The 22,322-nt window shown below is 37.7% G+C and overlaps 1 protein-coding gene across 1 annotated transcript in view; it reads left to right on the forward strand.

Annotated features, from left to right (window-relative positions):
- serp (chitin deacetylase-like protein serp) overlaps positions 1-22,085 on the forward strand; it is a 47,034-nt gene extending 24,949 nt beyond the window's left edge. Inside the window, exons 5-9 of the mRNA XM_089102057.1 lie at positions 1,461-1,676; positions 2,939-3,144; positions 14,951-15,327; positions 18,300-18,526; positions 21,516-22,085. Coding sequence (XP_088958183.1) covers positions 1,461-1,676; positions 2,939-3,144; positions 14,951-15,327; positions 18,300-18,526; positions 21,516-21,740 — 1,251 coding nt within the window. The 3' untranslated portion in view covers positions 21,741-22,085. The remainder of the gene's footprint in view (positions 1-1,460; positions 1,677-2,938; positions 3,145-14,950; positions 15,328-18,299; positions 18,527-21,515) is intronic.
- Positions 22,086-22,322: the final 237 nt, after the last annotated feature.

Raw genomic sequence — 22,322 nt, forward strand, 5'->3', positions numbered from 1 at the left:
ATTACTCTAGTAAAGTTGACCATTTAAAGATCATACTATTTCCTTATCTAGAGCCACTCCAAGCTAAGTGGATGGCACAATGGACATGTAATCCTATGTCCCTCGGGATGCATGGTCAAATCTTGGTGTAGTAAAAACAATTCCTAAGTCCTTGGTTGGGTTGGGGGTCAGCGGTATGACCCTTCAAGCTCAGTCTGGGGTGTGGAGGCAATGGATATTTGAGGCCTTCGCCTCATTGTAGTTGGGTCTGGCCCACCAAAAATTAGAATTAAATTAAATTTTCCAATCTCCAAATGTTTTGAAGGGGTAGGGAAATATTAGTAGAGTCTTCGTTCTAAATGGATTTATTGATCGTTATATACTGTGTCTCGTCGCCTGTAAAGTGCTGTTGGGAGTTAGCTATATTTTCAGTTTTGTCGTTGATGTATGTCAGGAAGACGGGGCCCCGAATATTCTAGGAACCTCAGTATTTACCATATGGTCAGTTGTAAAGGGTAAAACCGCTAAGAACAACCTCCATGCAACACTTGTTTAAGGACCATGTACCCCTTATGATTGAACTTCTTGGCCTAGCCTCTAAGCCATACCGTATTTACACGACTTGGCAATGTTTTCTAAGGTAAACTCTAATCAAAAGCTATGTGTTGGTGCATCCGATGAAGACGAAATGTGTTAGTACACAGTCCTAACTGTAATTTCCAGTCGATTTTCCTTAACTTTATATTAACCTTATTAGAATTCCCAATTCACCGACTAATCTATGACCATACGGCAAACTATCGAAGGAGTTCCATTAACTGTTTGACTTTATCTATGAATGATTTGTTCGTTTGGTTTTGTTTTGCAATTCTGCAACTTTCTTTAAGCATTTCGTCCTTTGTATCTTTTACTATCACTTAGCTTAGCTATTTGTTTTGTCTTGGTCGTTTAAGGCTGTATGTTTTTTTTTTCTTTGTTTTGAATTTTCTCCTCAGTTAAAATCTTACCTGGCTGGAATCCGTCCCTCATCCCTGGTTACGGCCATGCTGTTACCTCATAGATTGCTACAAATTGTCTTGAAGTGGACGTAGTCGCGTCAAATGTCTCTTTTTTTATCCTGACGCTTGTGCACGTGATTAATGCTTGTTTGTTCTTCTCTTTCCAGTCTATACTTTTTGTATTCATTATTGGTTCGAGATTTTTCTAGTTATATGTATTATATGTGTATATATGTATTATATGTATATAAAATATTCCCGTTCACTCTATCTAAACGTTTAAGTAACATCTAAAGATTTCTTCCAGGCCGGGGTGGGGTTCGAATTTGATGCTTAAAAACCAGTTAGTTCCAGACTAATGAAATTTATAAATTTTCTCTAATGTTTTTGGTGTCTGTAATTTTCTCGAGAATGAATTCACCCCCATATCATTACATTATTTATTCTATTGTAAAGTAGCTTCCTATCCGGTTTTAATTTTAGGAGGGTACACTTGCTTGTGGCAGTGGCGACTGTATCGACAGAAACCTCTTCTGCAATGGTTCACCAGACTGTGCCGATGGATCTGATGAAAACTCTTGCGATTCGGATAGTGATCCTAACCGTGCTCCTCCCTGCGATCCTACCGTATGCGTCTTGCCCGACTGTTTCTGTTCTGAAGACGGCACATCAATCCCTGGAGACATTAACCCAGAACAGGTATTTATACTCTTTTTTTTAACATGATTTGACACGCTTTTTGAACTATGTCCTGTATTCGAAACTGTTTGTAAGGAAAGATGATGAGTTTTGGAAACTTCGTTGGGCATTTTTTTATGGAATGGGTTTTTGAATAACTAAAGAGGAAAGCAAGTCCGACATAACTTTTGAATTCGTTATGTGAACCATAATTGTAAAAAAAAGCTGTTGTATCAAAGTTACGGTATAAGAAGGTGTTAGAGTTCCTACTTCCGAAGACTAAATTAGCCAAACAATTCTAAAGCAATTTGTTAAATTCTACTAACGACTTATATCTCCATATAAATACTTCAGGAGAGGAGGGGGTACTTTCCAAAGAGTTCATAGAAGGTTTTAATGGTAAAAAAATTTCACTCATTAAAACGATATAGTACGGCATATGATTCCACAGCATTTTGAATAATAATTTTAGTGGTATTATGACCTAATTTTATTAAGTTGATGAAAAATGACGGAAAAAATTCAAAAAAGGTAGGTAGCCGGTTTTAGTTTAAATTTCTAATTTCTGTTATTTTTTAAAGTTATAATTTTAATAAGAAACAATTCCGGTTGTTTAGTATTTTTCAATGTGTTCGGGTTTTCAGGATATACATTAGTACTTTGAGCACCAGTTTATGTAAATTAACATTTCCGAAATTTAGTTAATTCCCCAAATTCAAGTTTTTTTTTGTATTAATCCATTTTTTTTAATATACTTATGAACCAACAAGATTTAGTCATTCAAAGTTTCTTGTGCTAGCATTAAAAATAAAAATAAATAGCTAATCAATTTTGCTTCTCGACAATTCATATGTAGAAAGTCTTAGCATTGAAAATACATTCAAAATCTAGCCAAAGGAATTTAGAATGTTATAGTCAAATACCCCCCCCCCCCAAAAAAAAAAATATTGACCCAGGGCCGGCAATTTTCTATGGGGCAAAAGGGGGGCAACTGCCCCCCTAGACCCCAATTTGGCCCCTGCTGAAATTTAGTTTTTTTTTTCAAAAATCTTGTCCAATCTAAAATAAGCCTGTTTAACTCAAGCCTCCTCAGAAACATGTCAGTTTTCTTTAGTATATCTTTGGCTTTATGGTACTATATGGCTCATTTTTCAGTTTTCACTTTCACTTGATTTGGGAAAATTGGCTCCAGCTTACCTCCCCCCCCCCCAAAGATTTGGACAAGATTATGCCACTGGTGTAGCCCCCGAGAACAGAACTATAGAATCCTACTTACTTTTTAGGTTCCACAAATGATCACTATCAGTTTTGATGATGCTGTTAACAATAACAATATTGAGCTCTACCAGGAATTATTTGATGGAGTGAGAAAAAACCCTAATGGCTGTGATGTCAAGGGAACTTTCTTTGTTTCCCACAAATACACTAATTATACTGCAGTTCAGTCAATTCACAGACTTGGACATGAAATTGCTGCACATTCAATCACGTAAGTTTTTAGAATGCATGAATTTGGTTTAGGGTTGTGAAGCCATAAGTTGGTCATACCCACCGAAATTGAAGTACAAAACATCATCTCATTTTAAAACGACTTTTAAGTTTTATTATGAAAATTATTTTTCCGAACCCAGTGTCTTGCCAAAGACACTGGGCCAGTTATAAAAAAACAAATTAAAGCACATATTCAAAGTGATTATAGAGGGGGTTTAAAACTCCTAAGTAAAGCCCTATTTGTATAGTCAAATGGGCGGACCAACTACAGCAGTAATTTATTTGTTCCGTGTTTCAATACAGTCAATTTAAGGAAAGCGATTAGGATATTCGATTACCGATTGACGATTTGTGGTTCCCAGTACTTCCAACTTGTTTTTCTAGCTTTACTATCTGCTTTTCAAAGCGAATCCCTAGGGCTGGTGAGAAGACTTCCTTACTACTAGAAATCAATTTTCAAAAAAAATATTGTTGGTGATACTTTCTCGGAAAATGCTGTTAAGAAATCAAGAAAGAAAATATACTCTGTCAATTCAATTTAATTTATTCAAATAAAAATAAAACAACACAACAATAGTCAAGGCTAGATATTCTATTTTGTGACAAATCTAGCGAGGGCAAAACCCAATCTGTTTGAACACAACGACAGAGTAAGCCTTCAGAAATAGTTTGTGGGTTGACGATCCTCGCATAACGTAGAGCAGAGCCCCCATCCCTGCGAAACCTGATCCAGATTTAGAAAAGAAAACATAACTTAATATGTTAGCATAACTGACACTAATGTAACTTTTTATGCTGATTTTGATTATACGCAATTACCGCATGTCATTGTAGTCTACAGTTTCTAAAATAATGTTTGATTTCGTGAAATCTGCGATTTAAAATTTTTTTCGAAGACACGTTATTGTTTAAGAAAAGCTATCTATTGTGTTTTTTTTTAGGCTAAAGCTGTCAAGGTTTTCTCCCAGCGCTCAAAGATTATGTGTAATGGTTTTTCAGACTCTGCTGGTTGGAATTTGAGCCCCCCCCCCCCCATAAAAAATCAATCATTTCAGTGAAACTTACGGCGATAAAAAAAAAACAGATTGTGTCTTCAAATTTGCCCAAAAGTGGCGTAAAAAGTTCTATTCCTAAAATTCAAAAACGGAAGTATAGTGTACAAGTCTATAAGAGAAAACAGCGTAAATTAAGTTAATTTTACTCTTTAGTATTAAGGTAATTTATCTGTAAGATTCAACTTCATCGTCTTTTGGATCAAAAAGAGAAAAGGATAATTTGATTGTCCCAGACGATTTTCAAGCCCCGTTGTGCATTTACATGTCAGTATTACATTTTCTCTTATAGTTTGATTTTATAGTTTATATTATAGTTTAGTTTTATGTTATAGTTTTATATTATATTTTCTCTTATTTTCTCTCATTTAATGTAATTACATTTTCTCTTATAGCAATTTTTTAGAGTAATTGTTTCATCATTTCTTCTGTCTGAAACCCACCAGAAATGTACCCGCGGTTGGGCAAATTTCTTAATGTTTCAGGCAAAAACTACATAAAATTGCGACGCAAGAACAACAGGCGGTTAAAAAAAACACTAAAATCAAAAGGTGTCCTTTTTGTAATCCCAATTACCTAAATTTCGAAAATAAACTTTAAAAGTGTCAAGATAATGACTGGCCGTTGATAAAAACCCAGATTCCGTTTTAAATATCTTACACTATAAGATTCAATTTTGCTCCCAGCAAAATTTTAATTACTATTTAATTATAATAACCTGAGCAATAGGAAAATCATAGTGTAACGCTAATTACCATTCATAGTTAAATCCTTTGTCTAACTTTATAATGGTCTTAGTACGCAAGCATGTCCAAAAGCACAAGGTTGTGCCAGTATCCTTGTCAAAGGGTGTGTACCTAATTAATTAAAACTGCTTGCTTCATTGGCATGAGCTGTTATTTTATTACCTGTGTATAAATTGATAGGTCCCATTGTTTTTAAGACGTCGGTTTGCTTTTGGTGATTTTCTTGATTAGGTCCTCTTGAGGGTATTAAGTTAATCAAGGGTTTTAGAGGATCCTGTGTCAAACTTATCCGAACTTCCCCGGATATAATCTGTGAGAAGTCATAGGCAGCGCAATAGCGCTGCCTATGTAAAGAACGATGTTTGCATAATGTTTTTTTTTGGTTTGTTTGTCTTAGACCTAGGCATTTTGTATCGAAGGAGTTGTCGCAGAAACTTCAAAAAGGGCTCTTTCGATTGAAAATTGAAAGGGTTAATGCCCTTTTTAATCGTCAATAGTGATTGGAGGGCAACTAACCCCCCTCCCACGCCCACCATTTCTCGAAACACATCCAATCAAAATTTTGAGCTAGCCATTTTGTTCAACGTATTTGAAAGGTCCGAAAATTATGTTTGTGGATGACAACCCTCTCACAGCCCTCAGGGCAAAGGTTGTAAGTAAAGCCCCGGTGGCATATAATTTTTTTTTATAGAAAATTTTGTCATAGAAACTTCGAAAAGGGCTAATTCGATTGGAAATTGAGAGTGCTAGTGCCCGTTTTGAGTAGAAAGTGGTCGGAGGGTGAATGCCCCCCCCCCCCCCATACCCATCATTTCCCCAAGCACTTGGGATCATAATTTTTAAGTAGTCATTTTGTTCAACATAGTTGAAAAGTCTGGAAATTATGTCTTTGGAGATGACCCCCCCTCCCGCACATTCCTCAAGACAGGGGTTGTAAGTTATGCCCTTGGGGCATTTAAGTTTTTATAGAAAGCGTTGTCGTTGAAACTTCAAAAAGGGCTCCTTCGATTGGAAATTGAAAGGACTAGTGCTCTTTTTATTAGTCGAAAGGGATTGGAGGGAAAATACCCCCCCCCCCCCAAGCCTATCATTTCCCTAAACACTTCCAATTAAAATTTTGAGATAGCCATTTTGTTCAACGTAGTTGAAAGGTCCAGAAATTATGTCTTTGAAGATGACAAACCCCCCAGCCCTCAGAACAAGGGTTGTAAGTTATGCCCTTGGGGCATATAAGGTTTATATAGAGAGCGTTGTCATATACACTTTGGAGGGGCTCATTGGACTTGTAATAAGAAGCTCTAGTGCCCTTTTTAAGAGTCAAAGTGATCGGATGGCAGCTACTCCCCCCCCCCCCACACACACACGTCGTATTGTCCCGAAATGCATCTATATAGAAATTTTTAGATAACTATTTTGTTCAAAATAGTCTAAATATCATATAACAAGGCTTTTGGGGTTGAAACAAACCCCTAGAGCCTGGGGGTAAGAGTTATAAGTTATGCCCGGGGGGCATTTAAGGTTTTTATTGAAGTGATGGTTGTATAAACTTTAGAGGAGGATTATTTGGTTAAAAATTAAAGTTCTAGTTCCCTTTTAAGAGTAAAAAATGATGTGAGGCAGCTATCCCCCCCCCTGACTACCCCTATTCACCAAATGAATCTGATCAAAATTATGAGATAGCTATTCTACTCAAAATAGTCCAAAGAACATATAACAGTGCCTCTAGGGTTGACACAACTCCCAGTGCCCAGGGGATAAGGCTGTAAGTCATTCCCTGGGGGTATATAAGGATTTTAAGGGATGAGTGGTTGTACAAACTTCATTTGTGGTTTATTAGGCTTGAAATTAAAAACTTTAGTGCCCTTTTTAAGAGTCAAAAGTTATTTGAGAGTAACCAGTTCCCCCCCCCCGTCAGCCTCATTATTTCTCCAAAGACATCCCATCAAAACTTGGAGATAGTAATCTTGTTCATTGTAGTTGAAGGGTCCAGAAATTATGTCTGAGGAAGACACCCCCGCCCCCACAGCTGTCAGGCTAAGGGTTGTAGGTTATGCACCGGGGGCATATAAGATTTTTATAGAAAGGGTGGTCGTATATACTTCAGAGGGGACTCATTGGATTGGCAATCTGAATTTCTAGTGCACTTTTTATTTATCAAAGTGAGCAGAGGGCAGCCCCCCCCCTCCCAACACGTCGTGTTTCCCAAAATATGTCGAATAAAAAGTTTTGAGACAGTCATTTTATTCGGGGTGTTCCCATTTGAGCGCTTTCCCATTTGAGCGCCACGGAATTTTGTTCCATTTGAGCGCCACGGAATTTTGTTCCCATTTGAGCGCCACGGAGTACCATTTGAGCGCCAAACCCAAAATTGTGATTTTGCGGTGGATGAAGCGTGGTTTGCTGCCACATTGACCTGTAGAAATATTTATTGCCACGAAGACAACGAAGAAAACTGAGGATTTTATTGGGTCAATGGTTGTGAAATAACTCTGTACTGAGAGTTAAGAAGCTAAACGTTTGTTAAGCTTGTGAAGAATATAAGTGAAGATTTTACGCACGTTCATAGGGTAAGAACTGATTGCCGCTGAAGAAGGCTTGCTGGTCAAGTCGAAATATTCGGCTCTTTTTTTAGAGTTATTTCACAACGATCGTTTAGAAATGGAACGAAATCACCCAAAAATCGTGCCAAAAACGGATAATTCAAATTAATATATTGGTAAAAATACAAACAAAAACTGCTAATATCACACATCCGGCGAAATGTTATGTGCGACACCCAAGAGAAGCTCGTCTGCTGTTCGAGTTCCAGCCCTGTACTCCGTCGACAGCTTTTCGAGTCGTTCGTTCAGCCTTGCATACTTCTTGTTCGTCCGATGGATGACATGACCCTGGAGTAGCTGTGTCCTTGCAGAATCGACGACTGCTTGTTCTTCCTTCAGGAAAGAGATAAACTGCCACAAGTTCGGGTGGTAGCGACCGACTCTTCGGTTAAACCGCATGTGCCATGATTCGAGGTCGTTGTTTGTCCTTCGCTGGATGCCGTAGACTGACCAGAAATGAGGAGGACATTGGTCGAACCACTGACGGCTGAAGTAAGTGACAAACGGACGAGCCGAAGGCCAGGTACGAACGATGTGAGAAATGATTGGACCAGAATTGATTCTGACGATCGCTGGAGGTAGGAACGCCAGAGCCAGAAGCTTTCGAACGTAGAGGTTGAAGTCTGCATCGGTCATGTACAGCTCACGGACTGAGTGACGCCCCAAGTTTCTGATTACTGCTTGGCAAAAGTGGAAGTAACACCCACGGTGCTTGGCGGCCGGAAAAACTTGCTTCACGGATGTCAGCAGACCGGTCTCAAAATCAGAGACGACGGTCGTCGGGCGAAGTGTCACTCCTTTCATCGCAGCCTGTAGGATCAGCTCGCTGAAGACGTCGTTGTAAAGCTGCGCAGACTTGCTCTCCATGAGCACGAAGACAGCGGGAAGTTGCTTGTCGCCGAAGAAAACGTGAACGGTGAACAACTGGCCGAATGGGGAAGGAGCTGAGTCGAAGGTGCCGTCCATATACCATTCCGGGCTTCGTTCAAGCAGACTTAACGACTCGTCGGTTGCAAAGCAAATCGCAGCGTTATTTTGAAGCTGAAAGAGGAGGAATCTCTGGTTTGCAGACGTCTCACTGAAAGCCTGGGGCAAGGGCGTCGGTACGGATATAGTATCAGCGGGCAGTGGTGGTATCAGCTTGTTTCGTGATCTGTACATGGACGACTTCACGTGCTTATAGGGTAACTGAGGCAATGCACTCAGCCCACTGGCAGCAGCACTTGCGACCTGGCCGTCGTAGATAGCGGGAATCGGACGAGTAGTACGGGCTGACTCGCTTCGAAGGTCTGACCGGAATTTGTACTGCTGGGTCTGCAGAGGATCAGCGCTGTGGTCGTGCGTACCAACTGAAACTGGTGAGCCGTCGCTGGAATCAGTGTGTAACCGCCCGAGACATCCCTTCTTCATGCATCTCCAGCTCTTCTTTCTTCCTCCAGAAATCGGCTTATCGAATCTGTAGACGAAACCGTCGTGTTCTAGCAGTTGTTTATTCTTGGAGCTCTTCATTGTCAAACTGACTTATTAATACTAACCAGAAATATTGTTCCTGGCATCATTAAATACTTGTTATAAGAGGGTAAAAAAATATGCTCCCACACTAAATCCTATTGCAGTTTGTGGGTAAACGGTTGTGCAATCGCTTACGCAATTAGGTCACCTGACCTTGCATCGTAAATTAGGATTAATGGGCGCTCGAAGTAAATGTTATAAGAGGGTGCAAGATTGTTAGCTCAGTTCAGTTCAATTTCGGACTTGGATAAGAGAAGAGCGATTTTCAACATGAAGAGGAAACGCAAAATATTATCTGGCGCTCAAATGGGACACAACTGAACTAATTAAAATACGGCGCGCAAATAGGAAATTCCCATTTGCGCGCCATGGCGCTCAAATGGGAAAGCGCTCAAATGGGATACACCCTTTTATTCGAAATAGTCTTATGTTAAGGGTCTTATGGAAGGGATGGTTGTATAAACTTTAGAGGCGGCTTATTTGGTTGAAATTGGAAGTTATAGTTCCCTTTTAAGAGTCAATAGTGATGGAGGTTAATTAGACCCCCCCCCCAACTACCCATCTTTTCACCAAGTGTATCTGATTGAAATTGTGCGGCAGCAATTTTGTTTAAAATAATCCAAAGAACATATAACAATGCCTTCAGGGTTGTCACAACCCCCCATTTTCCCAAAATACGAAGGGCGTTAGGATGAGTCTTTCAGGGAATGTCGATGTACATACTTCAGAGGGGACTCATTGGATTGGCAATCTTAATTTCTAGTGCCCTTTTTATTTGTCAAAGGGATCAGAGGGCAGCTACCCCCCCCCCCCCACAAGTGGTGTTTTCCCAAAATACGTCGAATAAAAAATTTTGAGATAGTTATTTTATTCAAAATATTCCAAAGATCATATAATATGGCTTTTGAGGTTGATAAGACACAAGAGCCAAGGGGACGATCGTTGTAATTTATGCTGTGAGGCATTTAAGGTTTTTATGGAACAGGCGGTTGTTTTAATTTAGAAGAAGCCCATTTGATTGAAAATTGGAAGTTCTAGTTCCTTTTTAAGCGTCAAAAGTGATGGAGGGCATTTAGCCCCCCCTCCTCCTCGTCAACCCCTCTTATTACCAAAAGCATCTGATTGAAATTATGAGATAGTAACTTTCAAAATAGTCCAAAGAACATAAGGCCTCTAGGGTGGACACAACCCCCCAGTGCCCTAGGGATAAAGTTGTAAGTTATGCCATGAGGGCAAATAAGGTTTTTATGGAATGGGCGGTAGTATAAACTTCATATGGGGCTCATTTTATTTGAAATTGGAAGTTATAGTGCCCTTTTTAAGAGTTAAGGTGATTTAAGAGCAGCCAGCCCCCCCCCCCTCTGCGCGCTCACTATTTCCTTTAACACCTCCAATCAAAATTAGGGGATAATAATTTTGTTTAATCGTAGTTAAAGGGTCTGGAAATTATGTCTGCAAAGAAGACACCCCCCCCCCCCCTACAGCTCTCTGGGCAAGGGTTGTAAGTTATGCCCTGGGGGCGAATAATTTTCGTATAGAAAGGGTGGTTGTATATGCTTTGGAGGGGTAATCAAAAATTCTAGTGCCCTTTTTAAGAGTCAAAGTGATCAGAGAGCAGCTACCCCCCCCCCCCCAAAAAAAAAAAAAAACAACACACAAACACGTCTTGTATTCCTGGGATGCATTCAATAGATAATTTGAGATAGTCCTTTTATTAAAAATAGTCCAAAGACCATATAACAAGGCCTTTGAGGTTGATACAAACTACTAGAGCCTAAGGGTGAGGGTTGTAGGTTATGCCCTTGGGGCATTTAAGGTTCTTATGGAAGGGATGGTTGTATACACTTTAGAGGTGGCTCATTTGGTTCAAATTGGAAGTACTGGTTCCCTTTTAAGATTCAATAGTAACGGAGGTCAACAAGACCCCCCCCCCAACTACTCGTCTTTTCACCAAATGTATCTGATTGAAAATGTGTGACAGCAATTTTGTTTTAAATAATCCAAAGAACATATAACAATGCCTCCAGGGTTGTCACAACCCCTATTTTCCCAAAATACGAAGGGCATAAGTATGAGTCTTTCAGGGAATGTCAAGGAGAGTGTTGAACTAAATCATAACACGTTATTTGTATATGGGTTGTCAAAAGGTTCTAGCTCGGGAATGCCTTAGTATATTGATTGGGATTTTCAGGAAATGATAAGGGAAATGATCAATTGACCAAAAGGCAATGTTTGCACGCTACTACAACTACTGCTGTTTTTACTGCTACCACAAGTTCTATTATTACTACCTCTGCTATCACTAAAACAATTACTTCTGTAGTGAGTAGGCTACTACTAAGGCTGAGGATATTGACAAAAAATATCTGAGGAAACGTTGAGCGGAAAGTTGAACTAAATCTAAACATACTATGTGTATTATGCACTTGAGGGGCATCATGAGTGGGATGTTCAGTTGACCAAAAGGCAAAATGTACCTGTTACTACTGCTATTAATACTGCTCCTACCACTGTTACTACTTATAATTATACACTATTACTGCTACTATTGTTCCCACTACTACTATGATACTAGTACAATTAAGGCTACAAGTAAGAATGTGAAAATTGGACAGAATATTGAGGGGGAATTTGAACTAAATCAAAACTCACTATGCGCATTCAGAGTGCAAAAAAGATGTATCTAAAGAATTGATTTTGTTGTTTAGTTGAAACTTTTGGAGAAAACTTAGATGAGAAGATCAATTGACCAAAAGGTAATTTATGCTAGTCACTACTAACACTAATACCACTGCTACTTTTCCTTATGCTACTGCTGCTACTAAACTACTCCAACTACTACTTCAATAGCATCAACTTGTGAGGCTTAGAGTATTAAGGTGAAAAGGGTATCAAAAGCGTGCTCATCAACAATATTTTTGGAATGGCTTACCGTGTCAAGTTGAGACTTCCGGGGCATCATGAAAGCGATGTTCAACTGACCAAAAGGCAATATGTACATGCTACTACCGCTATTAATACTGCTGCTACTACTAATACAACACTAACACTGCAACTACTTTTACTACCACTGAAACTACTGAGTTAATAGTACTATTAAGGCCAAGTCTGTGAAGGTAAAATTTAAGAGAATATTGATGGCAATTTTGAACTAACAAAAGACACTATGTGCGTTTAGATTGTCAAAATAGCGTATCTTAAGAATTGATTTAGGTATTAAGTTGGAACTCTCAGAGGATACTCAAAGGGGAAGACTTTCTGCCCAAAAGGACATCTGCACACTACTACTAATACTACTGCAACATTTACTAGTTCTACTACTATTACAACACTTGTTGTGGGGGATGTTGAACTAACCAAAAGACAAAATTTGTATCATAATACTACTGCTTCTACTCCTACAACTACAACTACTGCTACTATTATTATTACTGCTACTACTGGTACTAACACTGTCGCTAAATCTAAGACTACTACTATTAACTCTACTGCTACTGCTACTACTATAACTGCTGGTGCTACCACTACTACTACAAATAAACCCAAGGGTATTAAGGCGAAAATTTTGGGCAATACTGTAACTGTATTGAAATAAATCGAAACACACTATGCACACATAGATTGTCTAGAGGACGTATTAGCAATGATTCAGGACTGGTTGATGGTATTAGACATTTCATCGTGTGTTGAAGGGGATGTTGAAAACAACAACTGTGCTTTGTGCATACTACTACTAATGCTACTGCAGCTATTGCTACTACACAAGCTAAGGGTAGGTAAGTTGTGACAGATTTTGAACTAGCCAGAAGACACCATGTGTTTACTTTTGATACTACTTCACGGTTAGTGAAATTAATGACGCTAAGGGCATTAAGTTGAAATGTTTAGGGGGAGTTTCAATTAAACGATAAAAACTACACGCATGCAAGTATTAATAGGGTATATAAGCAATATCATAGGCAGCACTGCTTTCTCATAGCAAGTAAAATCATTGATATTTTAAAGGAACTAATTTTACTGGGAATTAAAAGTTTTAGTACACTTTTTAAGAGCCAAAAGTGATTGGAGGGCAATCAGCCTTCCTCTTTAGGTCATAATTTTCCAATCGCTTCCAATCAAAATTTAAGATAGCCATTTTGTTCAGCATAGCTGAACGGTCTGGTAAATGCATCTCTAGGGCTATTGCGTGGGTCACCCCCCCCCCCCCCCACACACACACAGTTATGCAATTAGCCCATTATGTTTAAAAACTAAATGTTGCCTTGAGATTAAATCAAAAGTACTGTGTGCTTGCTGATTGCCAATAAAACATCGCAGCAGTATCCCAAGGACTACTGAGAGTAATATGTTCTAACGTTCGGGGCTACCTCTATTACTACTTCTGCTCTTAAAATTTAACTAAATCAAAAGAATTTAAGTGTATCTAAGCTGTCATAGAGCATAGATAGATTTTTTTTTGCGATTGGTATCAAGTTTTATTTTTCAAGTACACTAGAGGAAGTATAAAACTAAATTAAACACTACTATTTGTGTCCAGATTATTAAAAGGTTGTATGTTGTTAAAAATTATCGAAAAATGTTCTCCATCGTACAAATAGCAGGCCAAACTGTAAATTCTTAAAGAAAAACTGAAAAGATTTAAACTTACTTTCTTTTTCCCTGAAAAGACTATGTCAATATAAAACAAACATAAATTAATTAAAAAAACTTACCACACGATAAGTTTTTCAAAGAAAAGTAAAGAATTCATTCAGCATCAATAAATGAATGAAGCCCAAAACGAACAAAAATTACAATAAATAACCGAGTCAAACCAAAAACGAGTAGAAATTAACAAAAGTAGGGTTCAAAACTCCTATACCTTCCCAATGCCAGAACATAATTTGCACTTTACTGAAAAAAAAAATTGTTTTAATGTTTTCACTTGTATAGCATTAATAAATCAAATATTATTACAAGTTTAAGGAATAATTATCAGTATATGTGTATTAAACTGACAATGCAAATTCATTGTTTTTTTTTTCAGTAAAGTGCAAATTATGTTGCACTTTAATATTTATTGTAATTTCTTTTCGTTTTGGGTTTCATTTATTTATTGATGCTGATCTGTGGTAGTTTTACGCTTGGTAGATTGTTTGATTTGATTTTGCTCATTTTTGGTTTAAATGAGTTCTTTACTTTTCTTTGAAAAACTTATTTTGTTGAAAAACTTTTTTTTTTAATTAATAAAAATAAATGCTGATCTGGCCTCGTCCTAGCTGAAACGGTTATGAACAACTAGGTGAATAAAAGCAATGATCACGTTTACTCAAATTCAAAATTGCTTATTTACGCATCCTGACGGTAAACCACTTTTCACTATGAATGTCCCTATTTGTTCTCTGCATATAATGTCTTATGTTTTTTTTCTGTTTTGAAATGATTTAATTAAGTGGTTACATGTGATGTCACTTATTTTTGCTTATCACCTATATTTTTCTGGATTAAGTAGGTTTAAAAACAATCATTTATCATCTGCTGATAAAGTTCATTGGACATATGGCTCAAATATCGATACACTAATGCAGGATCGTACGCAGGAAGGTGGAGGGGTGCGTGTGTCTCGGGTTTCCTTCAAATCCAAATTTTTCTTGATTTTCTTGGCCCTTCTCATTCAGATTATAAAATCAGCTGTTTTTTATTGTCTCCCCCCCTCCCTAGAAAAAAGTTTTTGTATATGCCTGGCTAAATAGTCTTAACGACTGTATTGAATGGAATTCTCCTTTTCTTATTAAATGGGGAAAAAGTAGTTACGTTTTCATCAATATTGGATGTTGTTTCTATGTAGAGAAATGTGTTTCAACAGCTTAAAAATTATTGTAATCAAAACATTTCAAGCTTTTCCTCTATTTTAGTCATAATGACGACGAATCATTGTGGTCAAATGCATCTGTTGATGACTGGGCAAAGGAAATGGCCGGAGCCCGTCTCATTATTGACAAGTTTGCCAATATAACTGATAACAGCGTTGTAGGCATGCGCGCTCCATACTTGAGAGTAGGTGGCAACAATCAATTTTCTATGATGGAAGACCAAGCTTTCCTCTATGACTCTACTGTCACAGCTCCTCTTCAAAACCCTCCTCTTTGGCCATATACTTTGTATTTCCGTATGCCACACAGATGCCATGGAAATTTGCAGAAATGCCCAACTAGATCCCATGCTGTCTGGGAAATGGTCATGAACGAGTTGGACAGAAGAGATGATCCTGAATCTGATGAAGATCTCCCAGGTTTGTAAAATACATGTATCATCATAATACAAATTAGCAGATAACTACATAGAAAATCAGCGTAAAAGTTTATGGTCTTGTCTGCGCAAGGTGGGGGGGGATCTTCTATCCAAGTTTAGTCCAAAGAACCCTCACCCCCAAAAAATCGAAAAATTGACGTAAACACTCATTTTTATTTATTTTGACCCCCCTTCCCCCACCTCTTAGGAAAAGCCTCTAACCCCCTGCTTCCCAAGAAAGCTCTTAGTTTCCAGAATCGACAAATAATGTATTTAGGTAGTTTTTTCAATTTTATTAGTAAAATATATTCACATAATACGAGACAAGTCTATGGCTTTCTCCATTTTTGATTAAAATAAATAATTAAATAATAAATATTTGATCCCTATGCATTTATGTATCAAAAGTCATTATGCTATTTCATTAGCACCTTAGAATTATTTTTAATATATACTATAAATATTTACCAATAGAAGTAGAATATTCGTTGCTTAACAGTGATGTCTCTATCCATTTATACTGTGAAATACTATCGTATTCACGCGCAGTTGTTTTCTAACGGTGATTTAAGGCTTAATACATAATAATGGAAAGTTATTTCCTATGTTTCGTTGATGTCTTTTTTTCGTGAGTTGTCATGTATTTTCTTAGTAACATAGCTTGCTGTTGAAAATATTGAACCAACAGGGTTAGATAATTGTCTTTAAGCTTCATTTAACTGAGTTTATTCATTTGAGGCCTCATAAGATTATTTACAGTGATTGTATATCAACTATTAGGGGGCGAGGGTCATAGGATCTTTCTGTAGGCGGGTCTAGAGCTTTTTTAACTACAAATTTCGGTGAGCCTTCAAAGCAGTGGTGGATCCAGGGGGGGCGATATGGGTGTGCGCCCCCCTAACGTAGTCTAAAGTAGTGTAATTTACTTAACTAACCCAAGTTTGCGTTAATTAAACTTGCTCTTAACGCAACGTTTATCGGACCAACCTATCCCCCCCCCTAAAAAAATCCTGGATCCACCCTTGCTCCAAAGAGAGTCCGGGGATTATAATTTTTTTTGGATGAATTCCCCTTAAAAACCATGAAAATGGTAACTAAAAGGATTTTTTTTATATTCTAGTCTCCCTTTTAAGTAATTGAAGTGATGACGCCACAGGAAAGCTATTTAAGAAAATTCTATTCCATTTTAAAAGGCAAACACATTAAATGATCCCTTTTCTTGAAGAATTTCCCTCCTCATATTTAGAATAGCCCTGTGTATGATATTAGAACTGATAAAAAATAGTTTTTTTTTTCAAATAAAAGTAGAGCTTCCTTAAAACTCAAACAAACATATAGTATTCTATAAATGGGCCATGGTTGACTCCTGCTCCGCCACGACCCTCCTAAGCCCCCCACCACGGTAAAGTTTGGATTTTTCCCAGTACTTCGAGAACGAATGCTCCAGCTCTCGGGGAGTGGGAAAGGGATAGCAAGAATGGAAGGGATTGTTGGTGTGCATTTGTTTAAAGAATGTTTTGAGCGTCAATCATTAAATAAAACACTCGTAATTACCCATTAACTAGTTGTTGCGCTCAAAGATGTGCTGTGTAAAACCGATGGATTGACCACTTTCTAACACATGGTCAACATATCAGAGCGCCGTATGTGCTGCTCACTTGCGCCACGCTTGGCACGCACCATCTAGTGCACTTTATTTCAGAAAGTGGGCTTCATTGTAAAGAAATAGTTTCTGGAACGGTTTAATAGCAGATTCCTACTTATTTAGATTGTGTTTTGAGTAGAAAAAATTCCTATAAATAATGTTTAAAATATGAATTAAATAAGAAAAGGATTAAATGCATAACAAATTCTATTTAAAATATAATCTTATACTGACCCATTATGATGCATGGGCAAGGCTGTATCCAAGGAAGGGGGGGCTACCAGGTTTGAAATCCCCTCCCTGAAATTTTTGTCTGTCTCGTAAAAAGTAACGAAAATCTATATAAACAGTTTTTCGATGCACTTCGTGTTTTTTGTAAATCCTCCCCCCCCCAAAAAAAAAGAAATCCTCGATAAGGCCATAAAATTGGCCCAGGGATTTGACCACCTGTCACCTGTCCTATTGGCTACTCTTGTTCCTTTGGAGATGGAGAAAACCAAATACTTTTTTTTTGTTCACATGTTCGAGTTTTGTTATGTCATTCGTGTTTGTCATTTGTTATGTTATATTTATTCATTCGTGTTTGAGGTAATCTTGGTGAAAGATTTCTGGATTAGCTACAACAACAAATACCATTCAATTCTCCCTCCAACGTTCTTTCCACACATAATAGGTGCTGCCCTGGTAATTTTGCCCCAACTCCCTAACCCACTGCCTAAATGTGGCTATAGGCTATATATATACTACTGGTTTTGTCGGGTTTTATTTTGCCCCAACTCCCTAACCCACTGCCTAAATGTGGCTATAGGCTATATATATACTACTGGTTTTGTCGGGTTTTATTATCATTTTTTACTTCTATGTCACAACAGTTGGTTCATAATTTCAATTTGAACAAAATCAACAAAGTTTGGAATATGGCCAAGAGGAATCTATATCCAGGAATTGGGGGGGGGGGGCTAAACGCAATTGTCAAAGCGATGACAATTGTGTTTCAAGAAAGTGTTGAATAGGAAATTAAAACAGTATTACTCTTTTCTTTGTTATTGTAACTAGTTCATAAAAACAAAATTTAACCTAGATTTCACCCGATATTCTGTATATCTGATATTTGACAAGGGCTAATCTAGTTCTTCTATTTGAACTTACCTTAATTACAGGTAAGTATCCACAGAAATCTCAAATTCTACTTGTTTTCAGTAGATTTACATATTTCTCCCCAACTCATAGAATTGAGCGTTTGAGACGGTCTTACCTCTTCTGAAATAAACTCCTGTGTGTGGGCTAGCGCAGGGACTAGTTTTGCTAAAAAAAAATCCATCCTACAGGTTGTGCCATGGTTGACTCTTGCTCCAATATTCTTTCTGGAGAACAGTTTTACGCCTTTTTAAACCACAATTTCGACCGTCACTACCAACAGAATCGTGCCCCTCTTGGTCTTTACTTCCATGCTGCCTGGTTGAAGAACAACCCTGAATTCTTCGATGCTTTCCTGTTCTGGATAGACGAGCTTCTCGAAAAATATAATGACGTCTATTTTGTGACCATGACTCAGGTAAATATATTTCTTGTCTACGGTGGTGGTTGTGAGCATTTATGATCAATGGCGATCTGTATTCCTCCATCCCAGTCTGGGTTACTTTGCTTCAGCCAACTCCCACTAATCCTCTATCTCAGACTGCAGTTTCGGTTTAAGGATTCATAATCTGGGAGGGGGGCAAGGTATACCATAGAAGTATAAAAATATAAAATAAAAGAAACTCGGGGACAGCTGCCCCCCTCTCCCTGCCCAGGCCTAGAACCGCTACTGCCAGACTGTGTCTCTTCGTTCAGCTCTTGAATCATAATTGTCATCTAAAATGTTAAATTTTCTTACTTTTCTCTTAAGTTCTTTATAGTTTCCAATGGGGGTTACGATTTAGATGTAATGAAAACTTGGCTTCTCATATATATGCTAATTTTGACTTCTGTTAAGCCTTTTCTATGGTATTAACGACCAGGAATAAACAGACATATTTATATGTAAGGTGAAAAACACACTTTTTCTTAATTTTCTCTTCATTTACTTTATACTTTTCAATGGGTGTCAGGTTTCAGATAGAGTGAAAGATTAGTTTTCATAGATAAACAAATTTTGACCATAGGCTTAGCCATTTGTGTATTAACCTTTGAATAAACAGGCTTGGCTAATATGATGTTTACTATTATTTTTGGGTGACTTCTTGTGAATAGTTGACTTATGATGCCAAATAAAGTCAATTTTAAAAAGAAGCAAGGTTTTTGCAGGTTGTCTTGAGCCATATTCGGCTCATTAGCCTCCCCCTTCCCTCCCAATTTTATTAAAATATTTTCTTTTGTTTGCATAATAACTATTCCAATCTTTGAAATAATAATAAAAATACCCCGAGTGGAAATTGAACGGTAAAGGTTTCTGATTTTTACGTCTCAGCCTTTCAACAAATCGAAAAGTTATCATATTTAAGAAATATCCTTGAAATCTAGATTTTGCGTTCGATGTGTTCTAACCTTTCTGTTGTTGTAGACACCCACACTTAAAATCAGTATGATTTGCCAAACCTGTCATAAGTGAAAGTTCGTTAGACTCCGTTAATATTTGCAAGGTCGTTTGGCGTTACTTGCAAGGTCAGCTTTTTTGTATGATAATTCAAACATGTTTTTCGGGTAGTCTTGGACTGATTGTAATGCTTTAATTTAACCGTTTTGTTGCTATAAGAGTACAGGAAGAAAACAATTCTTCCTAAACAAAAAGGCCTGTTTGGCGACAGGCTCAAACAAAAAACAAAAACACCGAAGCTTATGATCTTTTGTAAGGACCAAAGAAAACAAAATTTTCATTTCATTTCCCCGTTATTCAAAATTAAGTCTCCATAGCCCCCCCCCCCACACCCATAAAAATCAGGAAAATTTAAACTTGATCACTCAGTCTTGAGAAAAAATAGGGTCGATTCACTAAAACTGCAATAAAATTCAACATCATTTAATGAAACCTGCTGGCTGCATAATAACGGTAAGTAGAAGCTTAGCTTCAAATATCCATTGTATAACGTCGCGTGAGTGTTTTCAGAGATGATGATTAGTGATTGGTCGAGATTTACAGAAATTAGGGAACTATATAGGTAGATATTATAATAAATCTCGACCCTATCTTGCCCAGTTCAGTTTCCTATTTTATAGTTAAAACCTGTTATCATTCTATTTTAAATTAGCTTTTTAAAGCTGATTGAACAAATCATGTTTTAAAATAAGTGTAAGAGAATTTGTTGTGACTAAGTTCATAAGGAAGTAGCAAACCACATTTTTCCACGAGATGACTAGTGCACACCAACAATGCATCTTCCTTCTACTTTTCCCCACTCTTTGTCCTATGCGTCTGGCCAGTTTTACTGAACTGAAAAAGTCACCAAATTCTGGGACCCAGATACCGCAGGAATTTATAATACACCCCTAATTTGGCCATGAAACGCTTCAACTGTGGAAAGTAAAGCACACCGGAACCGAGGGTCCAGGAACATCGGAAGAGGGCTCATTCGAACGGAAATCAAAAGTTCTAGTGCCGTTTTTAATTGACCAAAAATATTATAGGGCAACTAGCCCCCTCCTACACTCCCTTTCCCCCAAAAATCTTCCGATCAAATCTTGAGAAAGCCATTTTGCCCAGCATAATTGGAAGGCCCAATAACTATACCTTTGGAGATAATTTGACCCTCAACAGCTCCTGGGGAAAGGTCTTTAAGTTATAAAATTTGCCCATCGTGTACTTACAGTGTTTTTTTATCGGGAAGTGTGTATAAATTTTTCAGTTGGTGGGGGGGGGTGAATTTTCTGCTGGGGGTTTTCCACGGGGAACATTTTCCCTGGGGAGGGCAGTTTTCGGGAGGTGAACTTTTAAATGGAAGTTTTACACTGGGGGAACTTTCCAGATCTCCCTTTATTATTAAAAAAAAAATGATCAGAAATTGAATAAATTTTTTTGTCAACTCTAAGGAAGAAGCAACATTAAAACTTAAAACGAATATATATTATTACGTATGAGGCCCCCCCCCCCCTTAACACCTCACTCCTCAGGCTGAAGTTTGAATTTGTCCCAATTTTTTAATAACGACTCGTGAAACACAAAGGTCGTTTTATTAGAATGATAAGAAGCCTTTTTTTTAAAGTACTAAAAAACTTTACTGTGAAGAGCGAGGTGTCGAGGAGGGGGCAACCCCCCTCATATAAGTAATAATTTCTTTTCGGTTCAAGTTCTAATGTTGCTCCTTACTTTGGGTTGAAAAGACGTGTTTTTTTGTTATTTGATTTATGTCCAATGTACATTTTATTATTATTAATGGACTTAAGGACTTGTTTTCGTTTTATCTGAAACAAGAATTGTAGCGGCTATTGAAAGAACCTAGTTGAAAAGCCACACTGGTATCGATCACAGTCGCTATTTGTCATTACGTTTCCACTACTCTTAATTTTAGGACTTTGCTCAGTGTATTATGCTTCATAACTTGCTTTATAGCTTGATTACATTTTTGCAGGTTATTCAATGGATGCAAAACCCACAAACTGTCAATGAAGCTAAAAATTTTGACGCTTGGAAAGAGAAATGCAACCCAACTCCGATCTCTGAATGTGGCGTGCCAAATTCTTGCAGTCTAACTAGCAAGGAACTACCCGGGGAAACGCTCCGTATGCACACATGCATGCGCTGTCCACCCAACTATCCCTGGTTGAACGACCCATCTGGAGATGGTTTCTTTTAGTTAGGTTCTTGAATGATATGAATTATTTTTCTATATACATATGTGTAAAAACAGCCATGTCGAGTTATCATTTGTTTTGTGGATTTTACTGTCACATGTTTTTTTTTCCGTATAACTTGACGAAGGCGGCCAAAAAAATAAATATGTATCAGCATAGGGGTTATTCGATATTTATTGGGCATCAAGGCTGTTTTACAGCAGCAGTGAATGCACCACTCGAGATTATATTATTCAAGTATGTTTTTGTATATAGTCCATGTTATGCGAATTTCTGTGATTTAAAGAGTGAATGAAAATGTAAGATGTTTTAATATGAAAATGTGCTGAATAAAACATCATAATTCATTTTGAGTATTGTATTTCAGAAGTATTTTCTATGCTCAGTAAATCGTCTCAATTACGTCTGAAACAGTCATGCACGTAGGTAGAGAATCTTCTCCATACCCCCCGCCCCCTGAAAAACAAATTAAGATTGCTTGCCCAGTCTCTTATAATGCTCAATATTTTCGTATAACTATGCACATTTTTTGTAATATCTTCCCACCTTTGATTAATTCGTGATCTGGGACGTTTTTGCCTCAT

Source organism: Artemia sp. Qi Xiang Cuo, chromosome 16, assembly GCF_049724085.1.
Source record: "Artemia sp. Qi Xiang Cuo chromosome 16, ASM4972408v1, whole genome shotgun sequence".
Lineage (NCBI taxonomy): Eukaryota > Metazoa > Arthropoda > Branchiopoda > Anostraca > Artemiidae > Artemia > Artemia sp. Qi Xiang Cuo.